This window comes from Cherax quadricarinatus, chromosome 50 (genome assembly GCF_038502225.1).
Source record: "Cherax quadricarinatus isolate ZL_2023a chromosome 50, ASM3850222v1, whole genome shotgun sequence".
NCBI classification, from domain to species: domain Eukaryota; kingdom Metazoa; phylum Arthropoda; class Malacostraca; order Decapoda; family Parastacidae; genus Cherax; species Cherax quadricarinatus.
The window spans coordinates 23,315,265-23,331,958 of record NC_091341.1 but is presented as its reverse complement, the minus strand read 5'-3'; the positions used below and the strand labels follow the sequence as shown (position 1 = coordinate 23,331,958).

At 39.0% G+C, this 16,694-nt stretch overlaps 1 protein-coding gene across 14 annotated transcripts in view; it reads left to right on the top strand.

Annotated features, from left to right (window-relative positions):
• The window catches only part of trio (trio Rho guanine nucleotide exchange factor), an 810,995-nt gene that overhangs the window by 292,930 nt on the left and 501,371 nt on the right, over nucleotides 1–16,694 (top strand). For all 14 annotated transcript variants that reach the window (XM_070095516.1, XM_070095520.1, XM_070095522.1 and 11 more), the window contains 5 exons: nucleotides 7,293–7,447; nucleotides 8,732–10,286; nucleotides 11,102–11,329; nucleotides 11,490–11,638; nucleotides 14,792–14,882. In XM_070095516.1, the coding sequence (XP_069951617.1) occupies nucleotides 7,293–7,447; nucleotides 8,732–10,286; nucleotides 11,102–11,329; nucleotides 11,490–11,638; nucleotides 14,792–14,882 (2,178 nt within the window). The remainder of the gene's footprint in view (nucleotides 1–7,292; nucleotides 7,448–8,731; nucleotides 10,287–11,101; nucleotides 11,330–11,489; nucleotides 11,639–14,791; nucleotides 14,883–16,694) is intronic.

Here is a 16,694-nt window from a genome sequence, read left to right as displayed (position 1 = left end):
TTTACAAAGCAGAAGTGTTATAAGAAGAGCAGAGTATATGGAGAGTAAAAGAAAGGTAAAGAGAGTGGTGAGAGAGTGCAAAAGGAGAGCAGATGATAGAGTGTGAGAGGCACTGTCAAGAAATTTTAATGAAAATAAGGAGAAATTTTAGAGTGAGTTAAACAAGTTAAGAAAGCCTAGGGAAAGTATGGATTTGTCAGTTAAAAACAGAGTAGGGGAGTTAGTAGATGGGGAGACGGAGGTATTAGGTAGATTGCGAGAATATTTTGAGGAACTTTTAAATGTTATGGAAGAAAGAGAGGCAGTAATTTCATGCACTGGTCAGGGAGGTATACCATCTTTTAGGAGTGAAGAAGAGCAGAATGTAAGTGTGGGGGAGGTACGTGAGGCATTACATAGAATGAAAGGGGGTAAAGCAGCTGGAACTGATGGGATCTTGACAGAAATGTTAAAAGCAGGGGGGGATATAGTGTTGGAGTGGTTGGTACTTTTGTTTAATAAATGTATGAAAGAGGGGAAGGTACCTAGGGATTGGCGGAGAGCATGTATAGTCCCTTTATATAAAGGGAAAGGGGACAAAAGAGACTGTAAAAATTGTAGAGGAATAAGTTTACTGAGTATACCAGGAAAAGTGTACGGTAGGGTTATAATTGAAAGAATTAGAGGTAAGACAGAATGTAGGATTGCTGATGAGCAAGGAGGTTTCAGAGTGGGTAGGGGATGTGTAGATCAAGTGTTTACATTGAAGCATATATGTGAACAGTATTTAGATAAAGGTAGGGAAGTTTTTATTGCATTTATGGATTTAGAAAAGGCATATGATAGAGTGGATAGAGGAGCAATGTGGCAGATGTTGCAAGTGTATGGAATAGGTGGTAAGTTATTAAATGCTGGATGCGAGAAGTGGGTCATAATAAGCGTGTATGCACCTGGAGAAGAGAGGAATGCAGAGGAGAGAGAGAGATTTTGGGAGATGTTAAGTGAATGTATAGGAGCATTTGAACCAAGTGAGAGAGTAATTGTGGTAGGGGACTTGAATGCTAAAGTAGGAGAAACTTTTAGAGAGGGTGTGGTAGGTAAGTTTGGGGTGCCAGGTGTAAATGATAATGGGAGCCCTTTGATTGAACTTTGTATAGAAAGGGGTTTAGTTATAGGTAATACATATTTTAAGAAAAAGAGGATAAATAAGTATACACGATATGATGTAGGGCGAAATGACAGTAGTTTGTTGGATTATGTATTGGTAGATAAAAGACTGTTGAGTAGACTTCAGGATGTACATGTTTATAGAGGGGCCACAGATATATCAGATCACTTTCTAGTTGTAGCTACACTGAGAGTAAAAGGTAGATGGGATACAAGGAGAATAGAAGCATCAGGGAAGAGAGAGGTGAAGGTTTATAAACTAAAAGAGGAGGCAGTTAGGGTAAGATATAAACAGCTATTGGAGGATAGATGGGCTAATGAGAGCATAGGCAATGGGGTCGAAGAGGTATGGGGTAGGTTTAAAAATGTAGTGTTAGAGTGCTCAGCAGAAGTTTGTGGTTACAGGAAAGTGGGTGCAGGAGGGAAGAGGAGCGATTGGTGGAATGATGATGTAAAGAGAGTAGTAAGGGAGAAAAAGTTAGCATATGAGAAGTTTTTACAAAGTAGAAGTGATGCAAGGAGGGAAGAGTATATGGAGAAAAAGAGAGAAGTTAAGAGAGTGGTGAAGCAATGTAAAAAGAGAGCAAATGAGAGAGTGGGTGAGATGTTATCAACAAATTTTGTTGAAAATAAGAAAAAGTTTTGGAGTGAGATTAACAAGTTAAGAAAGCCTAGAGAACAAATGGATTTGTCAGTTAAAAATAGGAGAGGAGAGTTATTAAATGGAGAGTTAGAGGTATTGGGAAGATGGAAGGAATATTTTGAGGAATTGTTAAATGTTGATGAAGATAGGGAAGCTGTGATTTCGTGTATAGGGCAAGGAGGAATAACATCTTGTAGGAGTGAGGAAGAGCCAGTTGTGAGTGTGGGGGAAGTTCGTGAGGCAGTAGGTAAAATGAAAGGGGGTAAGGCAGCCGGGATTGATGGGATAAAGATAGAAATGTTAAAAGCAGGTGGGGATATAGTTTTGGAGTGGTTGGTGCAATTATTTAATAAATGTATGGAAGAGGGTAAGGTACCTAGGGATTGGCAGAGAGCATGCATAGTTCCTTTGTATAAAGGCAAAGGGGATAAAAGAGAGTGCAAAAATTATAGGGGGATAAGTCTGTTGAGTGTACCTGGTAAAGTGTATGGTAGAGTTATAATTGAAAGAATTAAGAGTAAGACGGAGAATAGGATAGCAGATGAACAAGGAGGCTTTAGGAAAGGTAGGGGGTGTGTGGACCAGGTGTTTACAGTGAAACATATAAGTGAACAGTATTTGGATAAGGCTAAAGAGGTGTTTGTGGCATTTATGGATTTGGAAAAGGCGTATGACAGGGTGGATAGGGGGGCAATGTGGCAGATGTTGCAAGTGTATGGTGTAGGAGGTAGGTTACTGAAAGCAGTGAAGAGTTTTTACGAGGATAGTGAGGCTCAAGTTAGAGTATGTAGGAAAGAGGGAAATTTTTTCCCAGTAAAAGTAGGCCTTAGACAAGGATGTGTGATGTCACCGTGGTTGTTTAATATATTTATAGATGGGGTTGTAAGAGAAGTAAATGCGAGGGTCTTGGCAAGAGGCGTGGAGTTAAAAGATAAAGAATCACACACAAAGTGGGAGTTGTCACAGCTGCTCTTTGCTGATGACACTGTGCTCTTGGGAGATTCTGAAGAGAAGTTGCAGAGATTGGTGGATGAATTTGGTAGGGTGTGCAAAAGAAGGAAATTAAAGGTGAATACAGGAAAGAGTAAGGTTATGAGGATAACAAAAAGATTAGGTGATGAAAGATTGAATATCAGATTGGAGGGAGAGAGTATGGAGGAGGTGAACGTATTCAGATATTTGGGAGTGGACGTGTCAGCGGATGGGTCTATGAAAGATGAGGTGAATCATAGAATTGATGAGGGAAAAAGAGTGAGTGGTGCACTTAGGAGTCTGTGGAGACAAAGAACTTTGTCCTTGGAGGCAAAGAGGGGAATGTATGAGAGTATAGTTTTACCAACGCTCTTATATGGGTGTGAAGCGTGGGTGATGAATGTTGCAGCGAGGAGAAGGCTGGAGGCAGTGGAGATGTCATGTCTGAGGGCAATGTGTGGTGTGAATATAATGCAGAGAATTCGTAGTTTGGAAGTTAGGAGGAGGTGCGGGATTACCAAAACTGTTGTCCAGAGGGCTGAGGAAGGGTTGTTGAGGTGGTTCGGACATGTAGAGAGAATGGAGCGAAACAGAATGACTTCAAGAGTGTATCAGTCTGTAGTGGAAGGAAGGCGGGGTAGGGGTCGGCCTAGGAAGGGTTGGAGGGAGGGGGTAAAGGAGGTTTTGTGTGCGAGGGGCTTGGACTTCCAGCAGGCATGCGTGAGCGTGTTTGATAGGAGTGAATGGAGACAAATGGTTTTTAATACTTGACGTGCTGTTGGAGTGTGAGCAAAGTAACATTTATGAAGGGATTCAGGGAAACCGGCAGGCCGGACTTGAGTCCTGGAGATGGGAAGTACAGTGCCTGCACTCTGAAGGAGGGGTGTTAATGTTGCAGTTTAAAAACTGTAGTGTAAAGCACCCTTCTGGCAAGACAGTGATGGAGTGAATGATGGTGAAAGTTTTTCTTTTTCGGGCCACCCTGCCTTGGTGGGAATCGGCCGGTGTGATAATAAAATAAAATAAAAAAGAGTTTTTATGAGGATAGTGAGGCTCAGGTTAGGGTGTGTAGAAGAGAGGGAGACTACTTCTCGGTAAAAGTAGGTCTTAGACAGGGATGTGTAATGTCACCATGGTTGTTTAATATATTTATAGATGGGGTTGTAAAGGAAGTAAATGCTAGGGTGTTCGGGAGAGGGGTGGGATTAAATTTTGGGGAATCAAATTCAAAATGGGAATTGACACAGTTACTTTTTGCTGATGATACTGTACTTATGGGAGATTCTAAAGAAAAATTGCAAAGGTTAGTGGATGAGTTTGGGAATGTGTGTAAAGGTAGAAAGTTGAAAGTGAACATAGAAAAGAGTAAGGTGATGAGGGTATCAAATGATTTAGATGAAGAAAAATTGGATATCAAATTGGGGAGGAGGAGTATGGAAGAAGTGAATGTTTTCAGATACTTGGGAGTTGACGTGTCAGCGGATGGATTTATGAAGGATGAGGTTAATCATAGAATTGATGAGGGAAAAAAGGTGAGTGTGCGTGGAGGCAAAGAAGGGAATGTATGAAAGTATAGTAGTACCAACACTCTTATATGGGTGTGAAGCTTGGGTGGTAAATGCAGCAGCGAGGAGACGGTTGGAGGCAGTGGAGATGTCCTGTTTAAGGGCAATGTGTGGTGTAAATATTATGCAGAAAATTCGGAGTGTGGAAATTAGGAAAAGGTGTGGAGTTAATAAAAGTATTAGTCAGAGAGCAGAAGAGGGGTTGTTGAGGTGGTTTGGTCATTTAGAGAGAATGGATCAAAGTAGAATGACATGGAAAGCATATAAATCTATAGGGGAAGGAAGGCGGGGTAGGGGTCGTCCTCGAAAGGGTTGGAGAGAGGGGGTAAAGGAGGTTTTGTGGGCAAGGGGCTTGGACTTCCAGCAAGCGTGCATGAGCGTGTTAGATAGGAGTGAATGGAGACGAATGGTACTTGGGACCTGACGATCTATTGGAGTGTGAGCAGGGTAATATTTAGTGAAGGGATTCAGGGAAACCGGTTATTTTCATATAGTCGGACTTGAGTCCTGGAAATGGGAAGTACAATGCCTGCACTTTAAAGGAGGGGTTTGGGATATTGGCAGTTTGGAGGGATATGTTGTGTATCTTTATATGTGTATGCTTCTAAACTGTTGCATTCTGAGCACCTCTGCAAAACAGTGATAATGTGTGAGTGTGGTGAAAGTGTTGAATGATGATGAAAGTATTTTCTTTTTGGGGATTTTCTTTCTTTTTTGGGTCACCCTGCCTTGGTGGGAGACGGCCGACTTGTTGAAAAAAAAAAAAAAAAGTCTGTTGAGTATACCTGGTAAAGTGTATGGTAGAGTTATTATTGAAAGAATTAAGAGTAAGACGGAGAATAGGATAGCAGATGAACAAGGAGGCTTTAGGAAAGGTAGGGGGTGTGTGGACCAGGTGTTTACAGTGAAACATATAAGTGAACAGTATTTAGATAAGGCTAAAGAGGTTTTTGTGGCATTTATGGATTTGGAAAAGGCATATGACAGGGTGGATAGGGGGGCAATGTGGCAGATGTTGCAGATGTATAGTATAGGAGGTAAGTTACTGAAAGCAGTGAAGAGTTTTTACGAGGATAGTGAGGCTCAAGTTAGAGTATGTAGGAAAGAGGGAGATTATTTCCCAGTAAAAGTAGGCCTTAGACAAGGATGTGTGATGTCACTGTGGTTCAATATATTTATAGATGGGGTTGTAAGAGAAGTAAATGCGAGGGTCTTGGCAAGAGGTGTAGAGTTAAAAGATAAAGAATCACACATAAAGTGGGAGTTGTCACAGTTGCTCTTTGCTGATGACACTGTGCTCTTGGGTGATTCTGAAGAGAAGTTTCAGAGGTTGGTGGATGAATTTGGTAGGGTATGTAAAAGAAGAAAATTGAAAGTGAATACAGGAAAGAGTAAGGTTATGAGGATAACAAAAAGATTAAGTGATGAAAGATTGGATATCAGATTGGAGGGAGAGAGTATGGAGGAGGTGAATGTATTCAGATATTTGGGAGTGGACGTGTCAGCGGATGGGTCTATGAAAGATTAGGTGAATCATAGAATTGATGAGGGGAAAAGGGTGAGCGGTGCACTTAGGAGTCTGTGGAGACAAAGAACTTTGTCCTTGGAAGCAAAGAGGGGAATGTATGATAGTATAGTTTTACCAACGCTCCTGTATGAGTGTGAAGCATGGGTGATGAATGTTGCAGCGAGGAGAAGGCTGGAGGTAGTGGAGATGTCATGTCTGAGGGCAATGTGTGGTGTGAATATAATGCAGAGAATTCGTAGTTTGGAATTTAGGAGGAGGTGCGGGATTACCAAAACTGTTGTCCAGAGGGCTGAGGAAGGGTTGTTGAGGTGGTTCGGACATGTAGAGAGAATGGAGCGAAACAGAATGACTTCAAGAGTGTATCAGTCTGTAGTGGAAGGAAGGCGGGGTAGGGGTCGGCCTAGGAAAGGTTGGAGGGAGGGGGTAAAGGAGGTTTTGTGTGCGAGGGGCTTGGACTTCCAGCGGGCATGCATGAGCGTGTTTGATAGAGGTGAATGGAGACAAATGGTTTTTAATACTTGACGTGCTGTTGGAGTGTGAGCAAAGTAACATTTATGAAGGGATTCAGGGAAACCGGCAGGCCGGACTTGAGTCCTGGAGATGGGAAGTACAGTGCCTGCACTCTGAAGGAGGGGTGTTAATGTTGCAGTTTAAAAACTGTAGTGTAAAGCACCCTTCTGGCAAGACAGTGATGGAGTGAATGATGGTGAAAGTTTTTCTTTTTGGGGCCACCCTGCCTTGGTGGGAATCGGCCAGTGTGTTAATAATAATAATAAAAAACCATGGGTGGAGTTAGAACCCATGATCAGAGAGTCACAAAAGGGTTTTTATGAAGATAGGCTCATGTTAAGGTATGTATTGGAGAGGGAGCTTATTTTCAAGTAAAAATAGGCCTTAGACAGGGATGCGTGAGGTCACCATGGCTGTTTAACATACTTATAGATGGGGTTGTAAAAGAAGTGAATGCTAGGGTGTTGGGGAGGGGTGTGGGATTAAAATATGCAGAACCTTATACAAAATGAGAGTTGTTACAGTTGTTTTTTGATGATGACAGTGTGTGTTTGGCAGATTCTGAAGAGAAGTTGCAAAGGTTGGTTGACAAATTTGGAAGGGTATGTAAAAGAAAGAGATTAAGTATAAACATAGGAAAGAGCAGTGTGATGAGGGTAACAAAGAACTTGGGTAATGAAAGATTGGGTATCAGATTCTAAGGAGGGAGTATGAAGTGAATGTGTTCAGATATTTGAGATAGGACTTGCTGATGGATGGGCCAGTGAGAGATGAGATGAATCATAGAATTGATGAATGACCTAACGTACAATTTTAACTGATTATTTAATATATCATTTACTTTTATTGCTTGTAATAAAAAATGCCTTTTACCTTTTTAGAAATTTTGTCCTTAACATTGTTTTATTTATATCTTGCCCCTGTTTAGGTTGCAATAGAAAAAACTCACGCAGCTGTGGTTCAAATCCGGCAACGCTCTTCTGCATTACTAATGGCAAAGCACTATAGTCCGGAGCAGGTTATGGAGATAGAGTCTAATGTCACCAAGAGATGGGAGAAACTTGTGACTTGTGCTGAAGACAGGTAAGAACAATCTAAATAAAAAAATATTACTCATTTGTTAGTAAATGAGTTGTTAAGCATAGCATTTACTGTCATTCTATTTAAGGAACTTTAGCGTACTAATATTTGAAGAATTAGTTATGATTATGAACTAAGAGTATTATAGAATTTTCTGCTGCATGTAGGATACTTAGTGAAGTTTGCTCCCTATAGCGTTACTTAAAAAGCAGATTCGATTGTTGCATAATCCTAATGCTCGTGCCAATTTACAAGAATTAGGTTTAGACATTGTTTCTGCTTAGGCTTTCTCCAGATAGTTGAGGCTTGATGCTAGTTCATTTTCTCTTTCCTATTTATAATTACTGTACCTATTTAGGTTTGCAGGAGATGAGACATATCTCTTGGTCCTCTTAATTTTGCATTAACAGAAATGAATTAACTCCATTGTATTTTTATAATATAAATTGTTTGTATTTAGTGGTTATCTCCTCTCTGATCCCAATACATTTGTAACCACGCCACAATATTTGTAAATGATATTTTACGTGCATTCTCTGATATTCAGATAATGGTGAGAGTTTGTCTTACTTAGTATCATCTTTGAATTATCATAGTAACATAGTTTGTTGTCCACATCATATTGCATAAATTTAGTATAAGCACAAACTATGAATTTTCTGATTATGAGAAGTTCTTTTTCTTATTCTCTCTTCTTGTCATGTAATCATAATTCGCTACTGTCTCTTCTTGTCTTGTAATCATAATTCACTACTGTCTCTTCTTGTCATGTAATCATAATTTGCTACTGTCTCTACTTGTCTTGTAATCATAATTCACTTTCCTTTGGCATTCTTCATTATACAGTAGGCTTCATATTATGTCTGTGATAAAATTAAGAAATGATAAAAAGCACAACCAAGTCAAAACTGTTCAGTGATTGTCATGTTTGTCATGACATTTTACAGGGAGTACTTTACATGTAGTCATTGAAACAGCTGAGATACTGACACAGTAAATTTCTCTTCATGTTACTGAGTTCACATATTGCACTCAGTAATTTTAATCTTTTTATTGCACTTTCTGGGTGTAATGCATTCTCACTCCATGAAATGACAAACAGGGTAATGATGATGAAATGGCATTTTTACTTCAGGCTCATAGTTTTTAGTATTTTTCAGACTATGCCTCCCTCTAGGCCTCAAAATAAACTCATTTATTAAGTTACCCAGTGTGTTAATGACCATTTTTAGTAAAAAACATTTAATCTTGTAAGTAATTGTTTATCTTGTGCCAAATAAATTTCAGGTACAAATTAGTCCAAGCATCAATTACATTCTTCAAAACAGCAGAACAAGTGTGTTCTGTGTTGGAAAGCCTGGAACGTGACTATAAGCGAGAAGAAGATTGGTGTCAAAAGGATGTTGCAGCCCCAGGTGCTACATCCACTCAAGGGGAACAGCAGCCATCACAACAACCACCACAGAAACAAGAACAACAGCAACAAGGAAGTCAAGTAGGGTCAGATCGAGCAGCTTCAATTTCTCTTTTGATCAATAAACACCAAGAACAAAAAGAAGGATTTTTGAAAGCCTGTACTCTTGCCAGACGTACTGCCGAGACGTTTTTGAAATATTCTAATCGATCTCAGAACTATTATAATTTGAAAGGTGATGTAGGGCTTAGAGGACCAGAAACCAAAGTTAGGGGTATTTTAGACAATCTCATGGCACAAGAAAATAAAGTGCTTGACCACTGGACACAGAAGAAGAAAAAACTTGACCAGTGTCAGCAGTTTGTTCTTTTTGAGGGATCTGCCAAGCAAGCTTTAGATTGGATTATGGAAACTGGTGAAATGTACCTTTCCACGCATACTAATCTGGGTGATACCAAAGAGGAAACTGAAAAACTATTGAAAGAGCATAATGAATTCAAAGGTACAGCTAAAGACACTAGAGAACGAGTGAAATTATTATTGCTTTTGGCAGATTCCTTAGTTGAGAAAGGCCATGCTCATGCTGCTGCTATCAAAGATTGGGTAGCAAGAGTTGATTTGGCTTATAAAAACTTCTCAGGGCGCATGGATAGGTATCGTATGCAATTGGAAAGTCGTTTAGGCATTCAGAGTGAGGATAGCAAAGCTTCACTCTCTTTAGATCGCCATAGTGACCCATCTCTAGAAAATAAAGTTGGGGCAGTGGTGTCAGTAGCAGAAGTGGCCAACAAAGAAATTAGTGAGGAAAAACGTAAATCTGCTCGAAAGAAAGAACTAATCATGAGAGAGTTACTTCAGACTGAAAGAATTTATGTTAAAGATCTAGAAGTGTGTACAAGAACTTACCTTTATGAAACTCGACAGCCTTCTGCCCCATCTGGGCTGCAGGGGAAAGATAGTATTATATTTTGTAACATAGAGGACATTTTGCAATTCCATAAGGACATTTTTCTTAGAGAGATTGAAAAGTATCAGAGTATGCCCGAAGATGTTGGACATTGTTTCGTGACGTGGGCTACCGAGTTTGATGTTTATGTTACGTACTGTAAGGCTCAACCAGAGTCAAATCGTGTGCTAGTCAGTCATTCTGGTACCTTCTATGAAGAGGTTCAGCGCAAGCACAATGTGGAGCATCCCATCCCAGCCTACCTGATCAAGCCAGTGCAACGTATTACCAAATACCAGTTGTTATTAAAAGAACTTCTCTCATGTTGTGAGGATGAAAATCAGGGAGAAATTAAGGATGGCTTGGAGGTGATGCAAAATGTTCCCAAGAAAGCCAATGATGCTCTTCACTTGTCCATGCTTGATGGCTGTGATGTTCCTCCTGACTCTCTGGGAGAGGTTATTCTTCAAGATACTTTCCAGGTTAGAAAACTTACACTACTTTTTTATTTATTCTTATTAAAAAATTTAAGGCATTTAATTTGTGTGCTTTTCTGCCATAGTTTAAATCATTTAGGTTTCTAATATTTGGGCAATTCACTTACTAAGAATGGTTATAAATTTTTGTACGTATTTGAGTAGGCCTATGTATTTATCAGACAAGTGTTTCTTATAACCCCTTGTCCTGTATACAATACTAAAGTTAATTAAAAAGAGAAACTTTTTTGGGGGGGGCACCCTGCTTCAGTAGGATACAACTGGTTTGTTGAAAGAAGAAGTGTTTCTTTTCTCCATAGGGAAGTCGAACAGAATTATTCCACTGTAAGCCATGCATGTTGTAAGAGGAGAAGAAAATGCTGGGAGCAAGGGGCTAGTAACCTCTAATGTATAAATTGCTAAATTTAAAAAGAGAAACTTTCGTTTTTCTTTTTGGGCCACCCTGCACATGTAGCGGATCAGCAACTATGCTGACAACTGCACACCAATCTACACTTTAAAGGAAGGGATTGGGATATTGGCAGTTTGGAGGGATATCTAAACTGTTGTATCTAGCAACATACAGTAGTGCAAAATTTCAGGAAATTTTACATTTTTTTTTTTTTTTCAACAAGTCTTATTACTTTTCCTTTTATATCCATGGGGAAGTGGAATAAGAATCTTTCCTTCGTAAGCCATGCGTGTTGTAAAAGTCAACTAAAATGCTGGGAACAATGGGCTAGTAACCCCTTTTCCTGTAAAGATTACTAAAAAGAATAATAAGAAGAAATATTACATATTTTTTTATATTATTATTCTAGGTTTGGGATCCACGGCAACTAATCAGAAAGGGTCGTGACCGGCACATATTCTTGTTTGATCTGTATCTGGTGTTTTGTAAAGAAGTGCGGGATCCCAGTGGTAACAAGACCAAATATGCATATAAGAATCGTCTTGTTACTTCTGAACTTGGAGTCACTGAACACATTGAAGGTGATGAATGTAAATTTGCTGTATGGACTGCACGAACAGGAGTTAGTGATGGCAAGGTGAGTGACACTGTATATTTTGTAAGGTAAGTTTTGACTATAAGTAGGATGATGATCATTATCTCACTATGCATAAATGCAACAATATCAATATTTTGCACACTACTTTGTATAGCATATTTATATCGTAATCTAAGATTTACCATTTATATTTTTGCAGATGATTTTGCGAGCAAACACCCTAGAAGTGAAACAAACTTGGGTGAGAAAGCTCAGAGAAGTGCTCCAAGAGACATACTTGAGTTCTGCCTTACCTTTCTCACTAGCCAAATCCCCAGCTAAAACTCCCAAGCAGAACCGTGTCAGCAGGTAATTCATGTTATTACCCTTCATAGTGTGTACAAGTGTGTCACCTTGCCTCGGTGGGAGACGGCCGACTTGTTAAAAAAAAAAAAAAAAAAAAAGTGTGTACAAGATTCATTCCATGAAATATTTTCATTAGGAAAATTTCTAATATATTCCAAAAATAGAGTAAGAGTGGTACAGATTACAGTTTAATGCATTTAGTAATGGCTAAGATATTTAGGTCTATAACTGTCCATGGTATATGTCAGAGGAATGTCAGGAATCACACAGAATCTAGAAGAATTATGACTAATATAGAATAAGATGGAGGTTGGAGGCATTGGAAATGTCTGAGTTCAGTATGTGGTTTGAATATAACGATTGCTTAGTTATCTAACACAAAACAGTGGAGAGTTGTATGAATAATTAAATATTTGAATAAACATTTTGATACTTTAATTAAAAATTTTTATTATTAGCTAGTTAAATAGCTAATATTGTACATTTTAAGGAATAAATTATCAGATAACTCAGACTAAGAAGTGAACTTTTTTTTTTTACTGACCATCTCCCGTTGAGGTAGGGTGACCTAAAACAGAAACACTTTCACCATAAGTCACTGTATCACTGTCTTGCCAGAGGCATGCCAATGCTACAGTTCATATTTCCCACCTAACTGTAAGTATCCCTACCCCTCCATTCTTATTTTTAGTAATTTATACAGAGAAGGGGTTACTAGCCCCTTGCTCCCAGCATCTTAGTTAGCTTTTACAACACCCATCGTTTATGGAGGAAGGATTCTATTCCACTTTCCTATGGAGATGAAAGGAAATAAATAAGAACAAGAAACTATTAAGAAAATAGAAGACATCTCAGATGGGTGTGTATATATATACATGTATATGAACTGAATATTACCCAAAAATATACATGCACAATTGCAATGTTTGACTTTATTGAGTTATCAAACATTAAATTGACATAATGTACTTTTTAAGTGTCCATAATATCTATAGAAAGAAGAAAAATATCTGTACAGCCTCTCCTCACTTAACGACAGAGTTCCGTTCCTAAGACCATGTCATTAAATAAATAACAAAAAGGCACAATACCGTGACTGGAACGATACACAAATAACCCGCACATGTACCATGTCATTAAACGAATTCATTGCTAAGTAAAGAGCATACTATAATGGTAGTGGGTTTGTGTCAGCCATCTTTGATATTGTTTTAATGTCACCTTTGCACCATTTATAACATTTCTGGTATATTTTTAAATGTTTATACAGTAGTGTACTCTATTTTGAATAAACAGAATAGAGAAAATCACCTCTAATATACTTGTACAGTGGACCCCCAGTATTCGATGTTAATCCGTTCCTGAGAGCTCATCGTATACCAAAATTATTGAAAGGTGAATTAATTTTCCCCATCAGAAATAATGGAAATCAAATTAATCCGTGCAAGACACCCAAAAGTATGAAAAAAAATTTTTACCACATGAAATATTAAGTTTAATGCACACAAACTGAAGAAGACATGCACAGTTTGTAGTACTCTACTAACAATAGAATACATGACACTTACCTTTAATGAAGATCTGGTGATGATTGATGGGATGGGAGGAGGGGAGAGTGTCGAACTTATTGTTTAGAAGGGGAATCCCCTTCCATTAGGACTTGAGGTAGCAAGTCCTTTTCCGGGTTACTTCCCTTCTTCTTTTAATGCCATTAGGACAAGCTTGAGAGTCACTGGACCTCTGTCGCACAACAAATCTGTCCATAGAGCTCTGTACCTCCCGTTCCTTTACGATTTGTCTAAAATGGGCCACAACATTGTCATTGTAATAGTCACCAGCACGGCTTGCAATAGCTGTGTTAGGGTGATTTTCATCCATAAAGGTTTGCAGTTTAACCCACTGTGCACACATTTCCTTAATATTTGAAGTAGGCACAATGGATTCCACAACTGGCATAGGCTTCTCAGGGTTAGCCACAAACCCTTCAAAATCTTTCTTAATTTCCATACTAATTCTCACCCTTTTTACCACAGGGTTGGCACTAGAAGCTTTCTTGGGGCCCATGGTGACTTATTTTGCAGAAACAAGCACCAAAAACACTGTGATAATGTGGAATGTACCGAATGTATCCTTAGATGCGAGCACACTGGCTGGCTTGTAAACACTGGCACGCACAGGGCAGTTCAGGCCACACGTGGACACATCTCAGAAGAATTGCGTGTGGCGGGTTTTTTAATGAGTGGCGAGGCAAAATTTTTGCGTTAAAATGTATCGAATACCGGATTTAACGGATACCAATGCCATCGAATACCGGGGGACCACTGTACATTATTTAGGTAGGAATACTGGTCAGAGACACATCTCTCGATTTACACGGAATAGCACATCATTTGTCAACAAACTGGCCATATCCCACCGAGGCAGGGTGACCCATGAAGAAAAATAAAAGTTTGCTTTTTTAAATTTAGTATTTTATACAGAAGGGGTTACTAGCCCCCTTATTTCCGGCATTTTAGTTGCCTCTTACGACACGCATGGCTTACGGAGGAAGAATTCTATTCCACTTCCCCATGGAGATAAGAGGAAATAAAGAAGAACAAGGACTAGTAAGAAAAATAGAAGAAAACCCAGAGGAGTGTGTATATATATCCTTGTACATTCATGTGTAGTGTGACCTAAGTGTAAATAGAGGTAGTAAGACATACCTGAAATCTTGCATGTTTATGAGACAGAAAAAAGACACCCGCAATCCTGCCAGCATGTAAAACAAGTGCAGGCTTCCGTTTTACACTCACTTAGGAGGACAGTAGTACCTCCCTGGGCAGTTACTGTCTACCAACCTACTACCTAAAGCAGCCCTATTTTATACATATGTTATTCACTCTGTAAGTTGCTATTTCATAAGTAATGCTAATTTCAGGAACCTAACCCACGCATTTTATGAGGCCACTGTATTTTAGAATGGTCATGTACCACATTTTATTTAAGAAAATTAATAGAATTATCCTCAGAAATATAAAAACCATTAACTTGTATTAAAGTGTTAATAATTGTAATAATCGCTGAACACATGCACTTAAATTTCAGTCATACACTGAATTAATTTTGGAATATGAATTGTTGGAATATTAGCAGTTTACATTTTTCTGTGTGCAGAGACATGGAAGAGTCAATAGACGAGAGTGCAGAGAATACTGATCGTAACTCTCTCGCCTCTTATTCCTCATCCAATACAGACTCCGATAAGGTAAGTGCAGGGTTCTTGTTCCCTCTCTTATTGCAAAGTAACTTTATATTTTTTACTATGTATGGGTAAATATAGAGGTACCATATCATACCTCTAGTTCTTCAACCAGTAAGGTAAGTGTAAAGTTCTTGTTCATTCTCTTATTACCAAGTAACTTGTGATGATTTTTTATTATATGTGGTTGTGTAAAGGAAGAAAGTTGAAAGTGAACATAGATAAGAGTAAGGTGATGTGGGTATCTAATGAGTTTGGTAAAGAAAATTGAAAATCAGATTGTAGGGAGGGAGTATGGAAGAAGTGAATGTGTTCAGATATTTGGGAGTAGACTTGTTGGCAGATGGGTTTATAAAGCATGAGAAAAATCATAGAATTGATGAAAGAAAAAAGGTGGGTGGTGCATTGAGATATCTGTGGAGACAAAGAATATTATCCATGGAGGCAAAGAAGGAAAGGTATGAGAGTATAGCGGTACCATCACACTTACATGTTTGTGAAGCATGGGTTGTAAATGTTGCAGTGAAAAGGAGGCTGGAGAAAGTGGAGATGTTGTATCTAAGTGCAGTGTGTGATGTAAATATTGTGCAGAGAATTCAAAGTGTGAAAATTAGGAGGAGGTGTGGAGTTACTAAAATTATTATTCAGAGGGCTGATGAGGGGTTGTTGAGGTGGTTTGGTCATTTAGAGAGAATGGAGCACCATAAGATGACTTGGAGGGTGTATAAATCTGTAGTGGAGGGAAGGAGGGGTAAGGGTCATCCTAGGAATGGATGGAGGAAGGGGGTAAGAGAGATTTTTTGTACCAGGGGCTTGGACATACAGCAGGCATGTGTGAGCATGCTAGATAAAGAGCGAGTGGAGACGAACGGTTTTTGGGACTTGACGAGCTGTTGGAGTGTGAGCAGGGTAATATTTTGTGAAGGGATTCAGGGAAACCGGTTTGCTGGACTTGAGTCCTGGAGGTGGGAAGTACAATGCCTGCCCTTTAAAGGAGGGGTTTGGGATATTTTCTGTTTAGTGACATATAAAATGTCGTATCTGGACGCCTCTGTAAAGAGAGTGATGATGTGAATGATGGTGAAAGTTTTTTTTTTTTTTTTGGGGGGGGGGTCACCCTGTCCAGGTGGGAGACGGCCAGTGTGTTAAAAAAATAAAAATGTGCATATGAGGAGCCTTCTCATTGACTGTCTACCTGATTATATGCATTCCCCAAGTTTAGGACTTGCATAGCATTAAGTAACTGATAGTTTTGTTAATGAAAAGACAAAATGCAGTTGATCTCATCTTAACAAACATTCACATAACATGATTTTTGAATAACAACTGAAAAACTCTTGGTTCTGCCCTGCTTGATGATCATTTCCTGTTTCAGTTTATAACTTGGGAGTCCACATGGGATAATGCAATTTGCTGAGCATAGACTGCATTTGCTTTTTGGGTTTCTTCCAAAGCCTCCGTAATTTTGTTATAATGATTTAGTAGTTGTGACAAGCATGATCTTCTTGCTGTATGTTGATTTGGGTTGTATAGGTTATGTTTTTAATATAAAATTCGTAATTTGACATCTCACCACCATTTCAAGATTTTTATGATGTGTGTTGTTTGTGCTAGAGGTCTGTGGTTGTTTGCCAGAGCTCTACTGCCTCCTTTATGCAGAGGAACTATGTCTGCACTGTTTAAGGCCTGTGGGATTTCACCTAGATCCAGGCTCTTTCTTCAAAGAATAGTAATTGCTTGTGCTAATGATGTTTTACTCTATAGACCCCAATGAATCAGGCTCAGGTGCTGCATGTGTGAGCATGTTTTTTTTATTTC